We start from the raw sequence: 19,351 nt of genomic DNA, 5'->3' as shown, positions 1-19,351 counted from the left end.
TCACGTGCGTAAAGAAATAAATTTACTATATATGAAATAAATTTTAAATACATCCTCCATATTATACTTTCTATATTAATCGCTCAGTCTGTTTTCTTTTTATTTTTACTTTACAAGAGAGGTTTATAAGTTTGACGTGTCTGCATCTAGTAGCTTGACAGCTAGCTGCTTAGTAGCAGACAAAAATTGTAAAAAATGTTATTTTGATTATGTACCATATTTATTTATTTAAAGTAAAGTAAGAAACGAAGAAGTACTACACAGGGTAAAAGAAAAAAGGCATATATTGAACACAATAGAAAATAGACGAGGAAAAATGTTAGGACACTTGATACGGCACGATGATTTCATGAAAATTATTATTGAGGGGAAAATAGAAGGAAAGAGGGGGAGGGGAAGACCAAGGAATAGCTACATCAAACAAATTGAGGACAAAATGGGAGCCGTGTCGTATCAAGAATTATCATGATGGAAGATCGCGGAAAGTGGCGAGAGCTCCACCGACAAGAGCGTAGCTCTTAAATTATGAATGAAATGAACCATATTTATATTCATTTTATATTCGTATGCATGTAGTAATAAACGGTTATTTCAATATTACAAACAGACACTCCAATTTTATATTAATGTACCTATAGACACTATAGATTATCACTATAATCTATTATGATAATACATAATAATAACACAACAATATTACATGATAAGTACCCAGAATACCTACATGATAACTATTGTGCTTAGCTACTTTAAGTAATACTTATAGTCGCTAAGCACAATAGTTGAGAATAAAAAATGTGATTAGCGTAAATATAGCACCTTAGAAGTAGGTTATTATAGATAAATACAATTAGAACATTCTCTTAAGAGAGAGAAAATATACGTATATTACGAATACTTGGAGTAAAATTAAAATTTATTCGACACCAATCTTCAAATCGTAATTTAAATTATTTGATTTCATACGCTACCCATAATAAAAGAAACTACACTACTTATTTTACCAACTGGCAACTCATTTTGGCCTACCTTTTCGCTGTATTGTGCTCTCACTTATTCGATTTATAAATTCAGTAAGTGTGAAAGAGAAATTTGACTGCGACTCTTTCGTCTCACTGAGCAATAATCTTTCAAAATGGCGTATGGATGGCGCGAAAAACAAAAATACAAACATTTATTACTGTAATTTGTCATTCGCTAACATAATATTTGATTAATATGATGTATTAATATATTTAGAAGTATACATTTTTATTATTCAAGTATTTTAACGAGTTTCTATGACATTCGCTGACTATATTTTCTACTCGATAACCCTCAAAGTTTTGCCTCGCACTAAAATCAATAATCCACTTGTAAACAAGCCCTCCATGTGGGGCAAACAATTCCTATAACAAAATCTTTATTTATACACAATAATTAAGGTTTTGTGTGTTTATTTCGTAGTATTATATTTTTCGTTGTTGTTTTAAATATTAGTGGTATAAATACGAGGCACAGGGAACCATGGAATCTGCCAATGTAGGATATTCGTATCATTTGCCGTCTGGCGGGTGGAATTATAAGATTCGCAACACATTGTCGCAGTTTAGTGATCTGTTTAGCGAATTTAATAAATACATCGCGCCAGCATATCACCACGACCGATGTGAACGGTATATTTTAAATTAATAAATATGTTTTACTATGTGCGTAATTTCTTAAAATATTGGTGCCAAGTGAATACTTACTATATTATTATTATTATTTATATTTCTTTCTTTTTGCTGGAATTCTGTTGGGAAAACTCAACAGTACCGTGAGTGTCAGCGTATAATATTCATATTTTTCAGGTCAGTCCAAATGAGAATATATTCGATGCACAAAGGGGAGTTTGTGATGGTTTTTATAGCATTTTTTGCTTGCTTCGGGTTAGGTGTGTTCATAGGATTAGCAGGTAAGATATTTTTTTATATTTACCTATTAAAAATATTAGCTAGAACCCATGTCGCAGTTAGACTATGAACAGGTGTTTAAAGGGTTTATTACATTATCAAATATAACCATTAGCGCTTTAAATATGCATAATATCTTCAGTGCGCAACATTAATGAAAATTAGTAAAGTATGGAGATTAATTTTTATTGGATATCTTATACTAGTATATGGTACACTCATAGTAGAATAATTATCTTAGCTTTAACGTGTAATTTATGCAAGTACTTCAATCTCTGACATTTTTTTTAAATTCCCCAGCCGTAGGGCTAACCCTTACCCTAACCTACGTCCTAACGTGTCATACAGGTGGGAAAGAGGATTGTTAGTAATGTGGACTCAACCCTATTACTAGCAATATACCATTTGTCCAGGTTGACCTCCACGCGGTTCCCCTTGGTAACCGTCGTGAGAAATTCCTGGTGAATTTGTCACGATGTGCTAATTGACCTGACCTCATGTTCATCTTATCATCCTCCACTGGTGCCTCGCCAGCGTAAACCGTTAGCGCAGGCGGGTGCGCTACTCCATTATCATCCATAAAAACATCTCATACATTCACATAGCACTATATTATACCAAGTGGTTTTATTAAACATATAATTAGGTAAATATTCTGCGCTTCTCCTGTGGTTCTTCCCAATAAGTGATATTTGATTGGCACTATTAACAAAATCTTCCACAAATATCAGTGTCTCGTCGAATAGAGAGGATGGGATGCCTAATGTCCCTCCCTCCTAAAACCTATCTTAGCTACGTCTTGCCAAATTGAACACAGCAGGCTGACTGATCAAATTTCATATCCCCTGGTGCCCGCCAGCGAATGCATTTAGAGCAGATGGATTACTGTTCCATCATCATTTATACCCTTTAGATTACAACAACTTACCTTAACAAGAAATACACAACACTCTCAGTAAGTATGTGCCTAAAATTGGCTCCCCCTCCGATCGATCCCCTGTCCCCTTCGATTCATCACCCGTCCAATTCAAACGGGGATTGAAATTACGACGCCCTAACGGAGTTGCCTCAGATTTGAGTCGTATCCGTCATGAGGTGACCTTTAGCAACTCCATAAGTTCTTCCGTGGGTTTGGAGTGCCATCTGCACTTGCCCCTTATTGTTTGGTGAAGCTGTAAAGGCCATCTGCGGCCTGCATTACAATAGTTCGAAAAAATAACCTAAAATTAAACCAGGAAACCAAGGTTAGAGGTGCGAACTTCACATTGACCTTGACAATGGTGAATAAGTTTTGGATCTAATAGAGAAGGCACATACATATTAGAAAACCAAATATATATCGTATATATAAAATTCTCGCACAATTTTAGTTACCAGACTCCTCCTCTCCTCCGAAACGGCTCGACCGATTTTTATGAAATTTTAGTATGCATATTCAGTACATCTGAGAATCGGCTACTATCTATTTTTCATATCCCTAGTATCCAAAGGCTTGTCCACCCCTGATATATACATATATATTTTAATTTTGATGTTGTCATGATTTAGCTTTGAAAAATACATACACTCCTTCACTCTTCCACCACTAATCCCCATTTTTAATAGCGATATTAATATATAAGGCAATACAACGTTTCTTGGGTCAGCCAGTTAATATTATAAAGACAGAGAGCGGATATTATTTTTAAAAGATTCTGTGGAACTCTAGATTGGCATCACCAAATTCAGAAATTCAATGTTTGAATTGTACATAATTATTCTTGCCAAAACACGCAAAGTTATGAGCACCGGGGCGGGGCAGTTGTTGGCAACTGTATGTGGAGCAAAAGTTTTCAAGTACCAATTTCTTTGCGTGCGACCTTGAATATTTGTTCTAATTAGTTTTGTGAGTATAATAAGACTTGCTCCCAAGGTCGACCCTAAAATACTAGAACTAATTAATATTCAAAGGTATAAACTCATTTCTAATTTAGTCATAAAGATTATAAAAAAGAAAGTTTAAAAATTTTTGACGATTGTTTAACAGAGCAATACGCCAGTTTCATGTTCATTCTTCTTGTGATGAGACAGTTTTCCGAATGAAGAAGGATAACTGTGACCACAGATAAGATTATATTACATACTGTGACAATTCAAAAGTGCTTAAATTAAGTTCAATTGTATAAAGGATTTTCTATTCTTAATATGTATACAATACTTCACATAGATTTTTTTTTAAATAACATCTTCATTTCTGTTCTTAAAAAGTTCCTGGTCTTTTGGAGAAACAATTTAAAAAAAATACGCGCCTTTAATTATGATTATTTTTAATTTATATTTAATACAATGATAGGCTATTCGCAACAACGTCATTAAACGAGTCTCGACATAGAGTAATAATCTTATTTTTAACTATCTGCACCCGCGACTTGTTTGCGTGGAATTTAACTTTATTTTTTTTAAATAAAAGAATTTTTACATCAGCTACCCGCCAATAAAAGTCCCGTCAAAATCGGTCCAGCCATTTCAAAGATTAGCCGGAACAAATAGAGAGACGGGCAAAAATTGTAAAAACTCTTATTTTGGTGTATGTACCTTACTTATATTCATATGCATGTAGTAAAAAACTGTTACTTCAATATTACAAACAGACACTCCAATTTTATTTATACGTATAGATTCACAATAATAGATGTGAGTGTGTCAAAACTGACATTGACACTAGAGTGTAAATGTGTTTTTTATATTCCAGGGCCGTTTCAATAAAGGATTTTCCATTCTTTCTATTCTTAATATGTACATACTATACTTTATATCTATATTTTTTTTATTACATCTTCATATCAATGTTCTGTTATTTAAATTCCAGGGCCGTCACCAACGTCCACCACGTCGGTAGCCGCTTCCACGCTACTGACAAACGCCAGCAATATACACCAGGGCCCGTTCCATTTGCACAGTCCCGCGCTTGGCACGCGCGTGCAGCAACTGTGGCTGTTGGCAGAAATACTAACCAATAACAATGACGGTACGTTCCATTTTTAAAATTATAAAAGCCCTTGACAAGATCCAATAACATCTGTAGTGTGTAAGGTCGCTACTGCTATTGCGTTGAAGATACGAGAAATGGAATACACGAGAGTAAATTAATTAGTTTTAAATTCTCTTTCACAGTCATTATATAAATAATGGCAAAAGAAACCACCAATTTCGAATAATACTTTTTAACCAATAGATACGAATTAAAAAAAACATAATCGTTTAAAAATATTACAGTTGCTGGTTCGATTCCTCAACGGTGCAAACATTTGTATTTATAAGTATGATTGTTTCTATCGGTCTGGGCGTTTTCTATATATTTACAAAAAATATATATACCTAAGTATTTAATATCAGTTGTCTAGTACCCATAACACAAGCTCTGCGCTACCTTGGGATTAGATGGCCCAGTGTTAATTGTCCTGGGTTATTTATTTATACAAATCCATTAAGTAATAAAACGCTTTTAGATTCACTTTGATGAATTATTTTATACTGAACTTAATATTTTAAATATTAAAGTATTATAGGTAATTTTGTTTTCAGAGGAGATATTTGATAAGAGTTTTCAAATAAGTATATCAATAGATGGAATACTAAGTGATCATACAGCCGTTAATCTCATACCAGAGAGTTCCGCAACAAATCGGTAAGTCACTAAGAAATAAAAGAAAACATTGAAAGTCACAAAATAATTGGATTTTTCTGACTTTCATTGTTTTCATATTATATTATTATTATTGTATATTAATATGATTATTACTTTGACGACCTCAGTGGACTATTGGTCTACCACGCTCACCTTCCGATGTTTCCGGATTCGATTCCCGCACAATTATTTCATGTTGTACTGAGAGTTCTGTAGGTACGTAGGGTAATAACAGAAATAGAAATAACCTTTATGCAAATAAACTTAATACTTTTGAATAGTTATATTTTTTTATTCTACCACTCATTCGGAACCTAGTCTCATTACAAGAAGAATGTGTAAGAATCTTGCGTGTTGCTCTTTGATAGAGTTGTTCAGAATTACAGTGTATATAGACAACCAAAAAGCAAAGTTCACATAAATAAATTACTAGTAAAATAAATTAACAATTAACAAAAAATATATAGCTATCGAAAGGTAACAAAATGCATTTATAAAAATTAATACTGGAAATACGATTTAAAGTTAAAATTTAACGCCGATTTTGCTGGTTTGCATCAAGAATACGCTAAAAAACAAATTATAAATAAGTCAGTATTTAGCAAGACGCGATAAATATTAACAGAACCTCTTCTATTACTATTGGTCGAAATCCGACCATAAATAATTTAAATTATAAGGAACATTATTAAAGTTCTGTTATCAAAGACAATACTTCTATAATTATAGGCACTAGGCATAGACAATAAAGAAAAGAGAAGGTAATAGATAAATGTTAACAGCATCGTTTTCTATTACAGAACTCAACACCTAAAGTGTAAAGAGCAAGTGTGCGACGAAGTGATGATCCTGCACTTAGGTTCCCTCGTGTATACACACTACGTACTGAATATAAGATTTTATGGACTCAAGGAGTTCCACAAACGATATTATATAAAAGAAATTATATTCTATGTTAGTATTTATATCTCTTTTTTATATAAATGAAACAAACAAGCTAATATAGATGAACAGCACCACAGACATTTATTTTATACTACGATGGCGGTAAACAAGCATACGGCCCATCTGATTGTAAATAGTTACCGTAGCCTATGGACGCCGTACGTACCGTAGCCCCTGGTGTTTCTACCAGGGGTGTCACGTGCGCGTTGCTGACCCTTAAGAAACCTTAATATACCTAACCCTTCTTGAAAAACCCCATGATGTAGTCTTTCAAGAACTCGGCAGGTAGTGCATTCCACAATGTAACTGTACGCGGGAGAAAGTTCCTCTGAAACCACACTGGCCGAGACCACTTAGGTTCCAGCTTCTGGGGATGAATTTCTTGTTGATGGCGCACATCCGTGATATCTCTCTGGCGTTACCATTCTAGAAGACTAAGATTTTATCCTGATGCCGGCCTCGGTGGTCTAGAGGTTTAAAAATCATTTATTCATGCATTTTACCGTTTATTATAATTTTATTTTTTCCCTACCGTATTTATATAGATCCAATAAAACTTTGTATTTTTTTTTTTTAAAGTCAGTTTATTTTTATATAACATTATAATCCAGGTTTCACACAAATGGAAACTTGGTTCAGATTTATTTTTCTACTGACGACCTTCACAATTGCTGTATTTTAGTAATATAACATACATTAATATCACACAAATGGAAACATTACTCTGGGGCTGTAAGGAATACATTTACCCATTTGTATGGGGCGAGGGAAAGTTAGTTAAGTGACCTCATGACCCCATTTTTTAAATGGATTATGGAATTGTGCATCTGCCTACGCTAATGGGTTTCGCTGACGGAGCTCCAGCGGAGGATGATAAGATGAGCATAAGGTCAGGTCAGTTAGGTAATCGTGGTAAATACATCAGGAATTTTCACGATGGTTTCCGGGAGAACTGCGGGGAGTTCAATCTCACATGGTATATTCGTGGCAAATTGTTAGCAATGTGGACTGTTGACCCTATTGATAGCAATCTACCATGTCAGGTTGACCTCCACGCAGTTCGCCCTGTAAACCATCGTGATAAATTCTTGGTGAAGTTGTCACTGTGGGCCAAATGACCTGACCTCATGCTCTTCCTATCAAACTCCACAGGTGCCCCGCCAGCGTATACAAGTCCACCATTCCATTATCAACCAATAAAAAAAAATTGTTTGCCATTCTAAGAACTTTACAGCCTCAAATGGTAGGCACTTACTATTTTTTTTTGTTGCAGTGTTGGTTCGCACATTCATTAAGAAAATACTCTACCCACGACTGGGCGATAGAACAAAAGTGGCTTTCTATATTGTTGCCGCTACTTTTATTATATAACGGTGAGTCATTTTAATGATAAATAAGTAATGGTCGAAATTAGACCTTAATGTAATGTAGGTTGAACACCATTTTCCGCAATCAGTCCCTCATCAGGGCCGATGTAGGTGTAGAACCGAGAGTACTAATGGCTACTTTAGACCCTTAGGCCAAGTTCCTCCCAAAAGCTCAGAAGTCTCCTAGTGTCTTCACAGACTTCGCGAGCAACTTCACCGTTCCGAGGATTTGTTTACGTTGTGTGGCCACTACTATGCACCATAGCCATATAGACGCGTATAGACCATAATTAATTTCTATTATAGATTTCAACATTATTTTATTTTATTTATTAAATTCAGGCTACTAATGGTCCATGTTATAAATACCTTGCAGACTAACATACCTATGAATGATATAATTATTAGAAAAAATAAATATAAATTGTCTGTGTGGTCACGGCACTGAATAAGGCAGTCTGTCAAAGTAGCGCCAATACACCACACCCTTCAGTCAATAGTCCTCTTTCACTAAGGTGGGCAGCATCTTGGTGAGAACTCAGGCCACAAACGCTTTGAAATGCTGGAAAAACTCTTACTGGGCCCAACTTTCTGTTACGTGCTACACCGACCATGGTTATATACATACCTGTCTCGCCTACACTACACCACCACGAAGCAGGCCATTGTCGACTACATAAGCACCAAAAGTAACCTGACTTTGAGGATGATGCAGGTGGGGTTAGTTCACAAAGCCAGTTTCAAAGCGTTTGTGGCTCGGGTCCCCACCAACATGCTGACAAGGTAGTCAGGATGTTGGTGGGGACTTAAAGGACATAAAGGAGGACTACTAGCCGAAGGGTGTGGTGTATCGGCGCTTCCATTGACGTCATTAGTGCCGTGACCAGACGTTTTATATTTATATATAATTACGATTTTATATGAATGTTAGTCTATAAGATATTTGCAAAATGGCATGTAGCCTGAATGAAATAAATAAAAATTGAGGTTCTAGTTTAAAAAATATATAATTATCTTTTTTTTTTGACTACTCTAATGCTGTTGGCCGCAGCCGATCTTTACAGCTTCACCGGACGATAGGAGAGTGTAGATGGCACTCCAAACCCGCGGCAGGACTTATGGAGCGGATGAAAGCCAACTCCGTCCTGACGGATACGATTTTAGTCTGAGGGCACCGTTAGGGGTTCGAACCTCGGCTCAGGGCATCATAATTTCGATCCCTGTCTGAATTGGATTTTCAGAAAGGCGGAAAAAAAAACTATATGAATCTGTATCTAACAGAGAATTACATAATCCTGCGTCCGCGCAATTTTCATAAAAGCAAAGTTTTTTCTAATAATAATAATAAAAACTCTTTATTAAACTCGCGCATAATAAAAACAAATAATTACAAAAATAAAGAAAGAACAAAAGGCGGCCTTATCGCTCAAAGCGATCTCTTACAACAACCTGGGAGATAAAAGTATTGGGTGAGGGAAAGGTAGGTGGCGCACTACAAAAGAGAGTTAAATATTATATGAATTCTAAATACATATACGATGTATGACGAAACAAATCTAAATCGAAGATATCGTATAGATAATCGTGATTATTTTCTGATGAACACGACTATTACTCTGGGCTACTCACCATACCTGATTTCACCGACATTCATAATCCTGTTAATACAAATAAACTTGAAATTGTATTTACAGATCCTATATTTCCTTTACGGCTGGTTTCCGGGAGCTGCTTCGCACCACTCATGGACACTGTCTTCCAGACTCTGTTCTTGGCGTGCGTGATGCTGTCTTGGCTGGCACAGTACCATGGTCTGAGACAGGTATATTGATGTCTTTTTGTTGTACTCTTAATTAGTAGGTACCCAGCGCACTTATCAATGATTAAATTATATCAAGGCAAGATAATATTGTAGGTTTACAGAAATACACTTTCAGATACAACGAACTGGTTTTACCTAAATGCCGTTTAACTTATTTTTCTAATTCGTTTTATGGGTTTTGCGTAAGGTTTTACAACAAACTGCCAGGACTAGAAAAAGGATTCAAATGTCTTATAAAACACTTCCTTTGTAAAAAAAAAGGTTACTATAAAATTTAAGAGCTTATGAATAATGTTCTTGTAGAAAAATATAACTTAAAATTTACAGAGCTGACAATGTTATCAGACTGCAGAAAGATTGAGTGCATAGTGGTTTCTATGTTGATTGAAGCATGCCTATTCCTTGTTAATGCGTATTTACTTAAAACAACATTTATGTAAAAGAGCAAGTTTCTTCTTGTTCATTCTTGTGATTAGTCTGCGTGTCGAATGAGTAGAATATAAAAATTGGACTATTCAAAAGCGCTTATATTAAGTTTATTTGAATAATGATTATATCTATTTTTAAACTTTTCCGGGGTTTTTTTCGGACTACTCTAATACTGTAGGCCGTAGCTGGCCTTTACAGCTTCACTGGACGGTAGGGGGCGAGTGCAAATGGCACTCCAAATCAAAAGCTCCCGCCTGACGGATATGACTTTAGTTTGGGGGTACCGCTAGGGGTTCGAAACTCGGCTCAGGCCGTCCTAATTTCAACCCCCGTTTGAATTGGACGGGGAATCGCTCGGAGGGAGACTTTTCCGGTGCGACAACAGGGCTTATTTATCACTTAGGTTAAAAAATAATATCTTCTAGCTATTGTTTTTAACCTATTTTTTTTATACTACTATGGTGGCAAACAAGCATACGGCCCATCTGATGATAAATGGTTACCGTAGCCTATGGACGACTGAAGCACCAGGGGTGCCACGTGCGCGTTGCCGACCCTTAAGAAACCTTAATATACCCTTCTTGAAAAACCCCATGCTGTAGTCTCGTGAGAAAACCTCGGCAGGAAGTTCATTCCACAATCTAAGTGTACGTTGGAAGAAGCTCCTCTGAAACCGCACTGTCCGAGACCACTTAGGTTCCAGCGTGTGGGAATGAATTCCCTGTCGATGGCGAGCGGTGCGATGGTGAAAGGTGGCCGTAGGCATCATGTGGAACAATTCCTCAGAATACAGACTATTTGCCTGAAATGTGAAGCGGCGTCCCACTATTAATTTAACATTGTTTTATTTCAGAATGAAAGAGGTTTTCTATCGTTTTATTTATCAAAACTAATAGTCGTTGGCATGGTGTGGATGCCCGCCATGGTTGTCACAGTATGGCAAAAGTATTACGCATTCGATGACCCAACGTTCAACTACAACATGAATCCCAACTATCCTGTGAGTTATATAATCTTAATCATTACATAGTATAAAACAAAGTCGCTGTTGCTGTCTGTCCGTCCCTATGTATGCTTAAATCTTTAAAACTACGCAACGGATTTTGAAGCGGTTTTTTTAAAGAGGAAGGTTTATATGTATAATGTAATACATGTACACCCGTGCGAAGACGGAGTAGGTAGCTAGTTATATTATAAACGCGAAAGTTTCTGAGTATAGGTATAGATGAATGATGTTTGTTACTCTTTCACGCAAAAACTACCGAACGGACTTTGATGAAACTTTATATTAATACTGCTATCAGAACGATACATAGGCTATAAATTACACTCTGGAAACCGCGGGCGCAGCTAGTATTATAATATCTCAGGGCAATTCACATAGCACCATCTAGTTCCAAGCTAAGCAGAGCTTGCGTTGTGGGTACTAGACAACTGGTATACCTAAGTGTATACATTTTTTTATTGAATAAATGCATATGCTTAGGAAAAACGTCCAAATTGATACAAACAATCATACCTATGAATAAAAATGTTTGTACCGTGAGAGAAATCGAAGCCGCGACTATCGGAAGTATAGCTGTGTGCTAAACCGCTAGACCACAGACGCTGTCAATATAAACTAAGTACATGTCATGTCAGATGTTTTTTTAATGGATAACAATGGAATGGTGCTCCCGCTTCTAACGGTATGCGTAAGATGAGCATGAGGTCAGGTCAAGTCAGCCCATCGTGACAAATTCAACAGGAATGAACCAAAATGTCTTCCATGGGACCTGGAGACAGTGGCGTAACTACCTAGGGGTTAGGCGGGGCAGTGCCCCAGGACGCTCAAGCTCAGGAGGCCTTCGAACCCTTACCAGAAAACCTCGATCGAACTGAACTTCTCAAGATTAATACCATTTTCAAAAACATATGACAGGTTGCAACCCGATTTTAATCATGCCACTCAGTTGAGAGAAATTCGAAAGTTATACCTTCGGAATTCCCCTAAATTCTTTCTGTGGGTTGGCAGTGTTCTCAATCTAACGGATAGTGATATGTGCGTTTTAATAAACCTGTAATATAGGGCCCCACTGGTGAGAAGAGGGCCCCATTTTTTTATTTGCCCCAAGGCCCTTGGTTACCTAACTACGCCACTGCCTGGAGTACGTCCTCCTAGTCCCCATTGCTAACAATCCTCTTGCGCTTTTCTTTTAATATATAGATAATTAAAGTAAGATAATGTATATACATCTCAATGCCAAGTATTGTTTAATATTATAAAATAGATTGGATTGTTTTCGGCATAATAAATCAGCTAACAGCGTTCGTTAATGATACACTTAGATAATTCCTTTGTTTTTAAAAGATAAGAATTCGTTTGTTCTCACTTGCCAACGAGCAGTCGTAAAGTTAGTTTTAGACGTAAATTTAGATTATAGATAGATAGAATAGACTTCATTCCTAAGATACAGTAAAAACACAAATAATTTAAAGAACACATGTATAGTTACAATAAGGCGATCTTATTGCTGAAAGCAATCTTTTCAAGGTAACTTTAGGGGAAACAGATTTAAATATCGAAAAGATAGGTCATATGCGAACAGGAGAAAAGTAAAAAATAATAAACATTTAATGATGAAGGAAAATAAAATTATAAAATGGAGTTTTATTAAAGGTGGATGAAGAAGCACAACATTAACACATCCATTTCATTAACACAGGGCCATCTAGTGCGACGGAGTCGCTCCAGAAGTCCTTCCCTTGATTTGGAGTGCCATCTGCACCCGACTCTGTCGCCCGGTGAAACTGTATAAAATGAATATAAGGAGGTCAACACGAAATGTTAACTATTCAAATGTGCCCAACTATGAGGGGTATCCGAAATAGCTGCTTTAAAATTGATATAAGCAATCGGCCTTACAATGTCCCCCCACCTGAAGACACTGATTCAGTCGCGTAACTTGCGTTCTTTTATAATACAAAATGTTGTAACATTAAAATTTATGTATATGCATTAGCATATCAATTATAATTTAATTATTTCAATGGATATGTTGCAAATAATCTGGTATTAATAAAAAGTGATAATCATCACCTATTGGCCTAATAATCACATCACTTCATTTCAACATCAGGCTTTCGATCGAAACAGGTTGGAAACCAAGCTGTGTTAGCTAGCAGAACTACCTCTAATTTTGGGAATAACTTTTGCAATTTTAATATGTCCATCTACCTCAATCAGGGGCGAACTAAGGCCTAGCCAACTCTAGGGCCCACAATTTTTAAAACTATAAAGTATGTGTTTTTAATGAAAAATAGGCCCGGAATTACAATGTAGCTTAAAGGCCCGCTTTAGCCTTAATCCAACACTGGTATCATTAAATGTAGTTTTCAAAGGTAGCCCGTTAACTTTGATGCCATATATTCAGAGAAAAGGATTGTTAGACCTCCAAGTAGTTCTCGTGGAAAGCACAATTATTAATTCCTACTGAATCCGGCACGATGGACCAACTGACTCCATCATTATTTCATCCTTCACTGATGCCCTTGCTGCGTATACCATTATGCGCAGGATATCACCATTTCAGGAGAAACAAAAATGTATAAATTCTCATTTCGTTTCAGTTTGTGAAAATCATGTTCTTCAGTGCAATTACGCTTTACTTTTTATATTTATTGATCCTCATTATCAAAGCCTACAGTGACTTGAGGAATATGCCGTTTTTTGGTAAGTCTACATTTCTATCTTAATTGTCTCTGATAATTTGTGTAATCTCTCCTAATTTAATAAGTATAAAAATATGGTCAAACCCTAATTAACTACCTACAGTAGTAATAATATTAAAAGGATCATTCATTCAGCGCCATCTGGTGCCAAATCAAAGAGATTGTGGAAACACTTCATACATTTATTTGTAAATACATACATAATGTATATAGAAACGGACAGACCTAAACAAACGATCATACAGATGAATACAAACTTTTGTATCATGCGATGATGACTGATTGATGTTATCACTTTTGTATCATGAGAATCGAACTCGTGACTATCGGAATAGAAGCGGCAGGATAAACATCTCGGAGGCGGTCACTTTAACTCATATTACGAAACTAAAATTTATTATACATACTCACTGATATACTGTAACACTGTATGTTACAGTTTAAAAAACAAAACAAAAAAAAATACAAGTTAATCCATATATTTATGTAAAATTACGATTATAATTTAAATTTCATGTAACATGAAAATATTTAAGATATGAGAAAAATGATACAGTCTTAACAGCCAGTCTTAAATATAAAATATTTTATACTAAGAAATATGTAATACTGTTACAAAACTAAAATATTGATAAATAATAATAAGACTACAATAGCCAACCATAGGAGTCCAAACAAATGAGCAAGTAGTATATATTCTTTTTTCAAAACGCTTTATTTCTGCACCTTTACAAGATGGATACAGAGTTACTGGCAGACAATAAAATTATCTGGCCTAGAGATCATGAGGTATTTAAAAATATTTTGCGTTGTAAAAAATATTTTATTTCTCTAAAGATTTATAAAAGATACGCTTTTGCCATTTGTCTAGACCCTAAAGTTAAAATAAAAAGTATAACAATTTCATCCAATATGGCATTTAAATGTTATAACATTTTATAATGATAGTTTATGCATAATCAATTCGTTTTCTCTAAGATGTCCACATTGTAATATCCCAAATAAGATCATCCCCATCCAAGTTTATTTGTTGCCGTAATAAAACGTCATATTTATTAATTAAATGTGCTTTAAAATTCATAAGAAAATGAAAGATCCGTTGGATATTACAGAAATATCAACTGCCATATAAATTAACATTTACAACATTTAGCTGTTAAAAAAGAGTTGGTAGAAGGGGGAATGCCAAATCATAACAATAAGAAATATTTTCCAAAACATTTTTAATAATATTTAGGAGTGGCCCTTATCATTGAAGGGTATTAAAAATAGATGTTGGCCAATTCTGAAACCTACCCGATATGCACACAATATTTCATAAAAATAGTAAAGCCGTTCGGAGGAGTTTCGTGACACGAGAATTTTATATCTTAAGATAATATAAATTAGAACTTCAATAACAGAATTGTATAAGAAAAATAATGTTTTGTTTTGTTAATAGATATAAGACTTCGCTGTCTATCGATCGTAGTGGGCACTGTTACGCTTATAACGATGCTATTGGCCATACAAGGCTGGGGTCCCGCAGCGCTACAGGACCACTGGGCTTCGCAACCAAAGGTCCACTACGACACGTCCGCTCCGTTCATGGCCCTTTATGGCCTGTTCAACTTTAAGATGTACATACTGGCCTATCTATTCTCTCCTGGCGGGGGTTCTATACATGGTAAGAATTTACACCTCCAGTTCATTAGCTTTAAAAATATTTCTGTATATAAGGTACGTGTAGATAATGTTTCAATAAAAACAGTCGATAATCGGTGAAAATATAACAAATTTTCCGAGATTTGGAGAAAACGTATATTATTACTACATTTAAAGAACACAATATATGAGGAACACCTTAACAGTTGCATTACCTACTAAAGTTCTAAGAATGAAAAAGAACGAAACAATGAAGACCCAATGTAAAATAATCTCTGATGCGACGAATTCGATCTGCACCGATCGTTCTCCCATTACACTAGTGGCGGACTGAGTAATTCGTCCGTATCATCTACACCGTATTTGATACGAGTCGCTCGTTGGAATTCATGGCCGATTAATCTAGAAATCTTCCGATCTTTTCCGGCAATACGCTCAGTTCAACGCAGATTATTGAGTTCAAACTTAATATTAAAGATACCATAAATTACCAAATTTACTTTAAAAACCTCCTTTTAAAAAATTTATCCTTTTTTTGTATCATTCATTAAACAACTATTGCGACTATTTTCTGTCAAATATCTATTACAACCATGATGATATAATAGCATCTGTAGCCCCTATATAAGAAATAGTTTATTGAATAAGCCATATGTTTCCTTCTAATTTCAGAAACAGCCATAACCAAAGACAATCCCGCGTTTTCCATGATCAATGATTCGGATGAGGAAGTTATTTATGGTTCCGATGAGGAAAGTCGCCGCCCCCTCAACTCTCACCACAGAATGAACAATGAAGACATATGATTCACTTGGCATACTTATATTTTCAGTCATTGTATGTTTTTTCTTATTACGAAATTATAAAAGTAATTAAGATAATAATTGTTTCATTATAAATAAATCACAGAACAATGACGTCGCCTCTATTAGTAAGCCATTTAGTGTTATTTACTGACTCATGTTCTAACTAATGTTTCTATTACCAATAATATGCATAGCATTTTCATTAATAATCATTGTGTATTCTCAAAATGGCGCCTGCGAATTTCACACAGCTTTCGTTGTAAATATAATAAACCTAGAGGATTAAAATACGTTGCACTCTACATAAGTGTATAGGTGATTATGTAGAGTTTTGATATTAAATTGCCATTGTATTTTAATGTAAGACATATTCCGTTTTCAAATCATTAGTGGTTGACCCTATGAACAATAAACAAAATGGTGGCTTGGCCAAATAACGATACCATAATTAGAACCCAATAAAGGCGATATTATTCAGAATCGAAGCCCGTGTTAATATTATTTTACAAATATGAGTTAAAGATAATGTTTCTTGGGGCAATTACTAGATAAACTAAAGAAATGATTTACTGTATTACAAATAATACTAGCAATTATATTGAATATCTCAGTGACGGCAAGCGAGAACTTTCTGAACTCAAGGCGCCATTTTGTCGTGCCAATGCTCATGGCGCGATATAAATACACAATAGAGCAACAAAAATAGGTACCATACCTCATTGTCCTATAAGTAATATTATAAACAATAAAATATACAACAAGGGAAAAGAAAATATATCTAGTCTAGCAATAATATAAAATACATCATAGATATTTTTTTTCATAGATTTAGAAGAATCATCTAAAAGTACCGTGTAGCAACTTATTCTACCTCCCCGTATACGTCTATCGGCTTCAGCGATATTTTTAAATTATTCACTTTCATGGTACGACGCACTCGTCACAAGCAGCTCGATCGAACAATCGAGAAGTTCAGCGGCGAGCCGAACTAGTCGAAGATCAAAGCGGAAAACGTAACATCGAAACTAAACGAACACTAACATAACGGAGCGTACGCCTGAAATGAAAGATGTCCGATGAACATTAATTCTTTTATTGATGAAGGATAATAAATAATGGATAACTCACTAAAGTCAAGTCAATACATGGAATCAATCTAGGGAAATAGTCTGTAGGTTGGTGAGCGTGTGCGCGATGAGGATGACGGGGTGCGGGCGCGGCGGGTGCGGGTGTTGGTGTTGGTGTTGGTGTTGGTGTTGGTGGGGGCGCGGGTGCAGCACGGCGGGCGGCAGCGGGCGCTGGCGGGCGCCGCAGGGCTGCGCGGGCTGCGCCGTGGCGAGCGGCGTGGCGGCCGTGCGCCGCAGCACCGCGCCGCCGCGCATCACGCACGCCACGCCCGCCACGCCCGTCACGCCCGTCACGCCCGTCACGCTCGTCACGCGCGCCACGCTCGCCACGCTCGTCACCGCCGCGCGCGGATCGCAGTTCTCGTTGGCGGCCGGACCCTCGTCGTCGGAGCACAGATCTATCACTTCGCAGTCGCCGTCGGGCCTCTTGAGCGGGTCCGTGGTCCGCATCTCTACGTCGGCGGTCTCGCACTCGAGTCTGTCCACGAATATTATGTCCTCGTCTCGGGCGTACCGGGCCTCCGCCTCCCTCTTCAAGTTTTCTATATATTCATTTATTTTCCTCATCGACATTCTCTCCACGTCGACCCTGACAGGCTTGCACTTCAACAGCAACAGTTGACCGTTCAAGTCTAGTATTTTCTTATTTCTCTGATTTGGAAATATATGTTTGCGTTGCCAGTAATCGATGGGCCGCCTGTATCTGATCGGATACTGTTGTGTTCTACTTTTACTACCTACATTTTTACTAATCACTGCTGGACCGCAGCAGTACCGTTCTATTCTTTCACGAGAATAGGTCATATCCCTCTGTGTGTTTGATTTTACATTACGCAAATATGCTAACGATGAAAAGGGATATGGAGGCCCTCTATCAATGTTTGATGTGCTCCTACCATTTCTTGAACGTGATTCATTGACATTAACCTTAATATGTACATTGTCTATTTTTTGTCCGACCGGGTGCAACTTAAGGGCGGACAAAAACTCTGGCATACCACCACTGCATGTGCTTGTTGGCAAAATTTCATTATTACACAGCCTTTCATGTGCTCTCAGTACATCTAAATTATCAAAATGACTGTCACAATTGTCACAAAGATATATGTCTGCCGATTTCAGCTGGGGTATGTCTAGTTCTTTTGGTGCATGTTTGTCATAGAATAGATTCTCATTTCTAAATGTTACTAAAAGTCGGTCATTCGGCCTGTAATAGAGAGACGTGGTGTGATCACGGTTGTCGACATACCTGAGCCTCTTGCGCGGGTATCGAGACAGCTGAGCGGAGAATACCAGCAGGAACGTGCTCTTGTGGTAATCATAGCATTTTCTCACTAAATTCTTCAGTCGCGCTTCCCAATCTGCAGGCACATCGTACGGCCTGACAAAAGGATACGTGAACGCGACATCTTTAGGCCACCACGGCGGCTGTCGGATGTCTTTGACAGTGTCGTGACCCCAGGAACAGGTCACCATGAAAGTTATGAACTTCTCAAGCTCTGCAGCTGTGATCTTGCTCAGGGCCGTTGGATTGCCGTTGGCTAAAAGAAGCGGTAAATTTGCGATCATGGTTCCCGCTGTCACTTATGGTCATCGAAGTCGGAAGGCAGTCAGTGCTTGCGATGTCGACCCGCGTATTATTACCATAACGGTTAATAGCGTAGAGTCCATTGTAACAGCCGTAAATGAAAACATTTGGTACACATATGGGTAAACACTTTAAGTTCAAACTGATTAGAGAGATACAACTCAAAATAATGCTTCGCAGACAAATTTACAATATCTACGAAGTAACAACGATCGTTTAGTAAAAAGAGAAAGATCCATAGATCCACAGAGTACAATAATTCTCGACTCTTTGTTACGCAGCTCTAGGAACGTAGATACAGTACTAATAGG

At 36.8% G+C, this 19,351-nt stretch overlaps 2 protein-coding genes across 2 annotated transcripts; one reads left to right on the top strand and one right to left on the bottom strand.

Annotated features, from left to right (window-relative positions):
• Positions 1–1,381: 1,381 nt before the first annotated feature.
• LOC131844782 (transmembrane protein 181) lies at positions 1,382–16,325 on the top strand. Its single transcript, XM_059193744.1, is given in 12 exon segments — positions 1,382–1,655; positions 1,833–1,936; positions 4,783–4,941; positions 5,499–5,601; positions 6,402–6,555; positions 7,130–7,219; positions 7,820–7,919; positions 9,608–9,735; positions 11,018–11,164; positions 13,774–13,876; positions 15,317–15,541; positions 16,192–16,325. Coding segments are annotated over 12 exon segments (1,596 nt in total). The 5' UTR covers positions 1,382–1,506.
• A 4-nt stretch (positions 16,326–16,329) lies between these two features.
• Positions 16,330–19,310, bottom strand: LOC131844781 (uncharacterized). The gene has a single exon (XM_059193743.1). The coding sequence runs from the start codon at positions 19,019–19,021 to the stop codon at positions 17,477–17,479; it is 1,545 nt and encodes a 514-aa protein (XP_059049726.1). The 5' UTR covers positions 19,022–19,310; the 3' UTR covers positions 16,330–17,476.
• Between the last annotated feature and the right edge of the window lie 41 nt (positions 19,311–19,351).

The sequence above is a fragment of the Achroia grisella genome, unplaced genomic scaffold, assembly GCF_030625045.1.
Source record: "Achroia grisella isolate CSIRO2021 unplaced genomic scaffold, CSIRO_AGI_Agris_v1 utg413, whole genome shotgun sequence".
Lineage (NCBI taxonomy): Eukaryota > Metazoa > Arthropoda > Insecta > Lepidoptera > Pyralidae > Achroia > Achroia grisella.
Note: the sequence above shows the minus strand (reverse complement) of the source record. Positions and strands in the feature narration are given on the sequence as shown.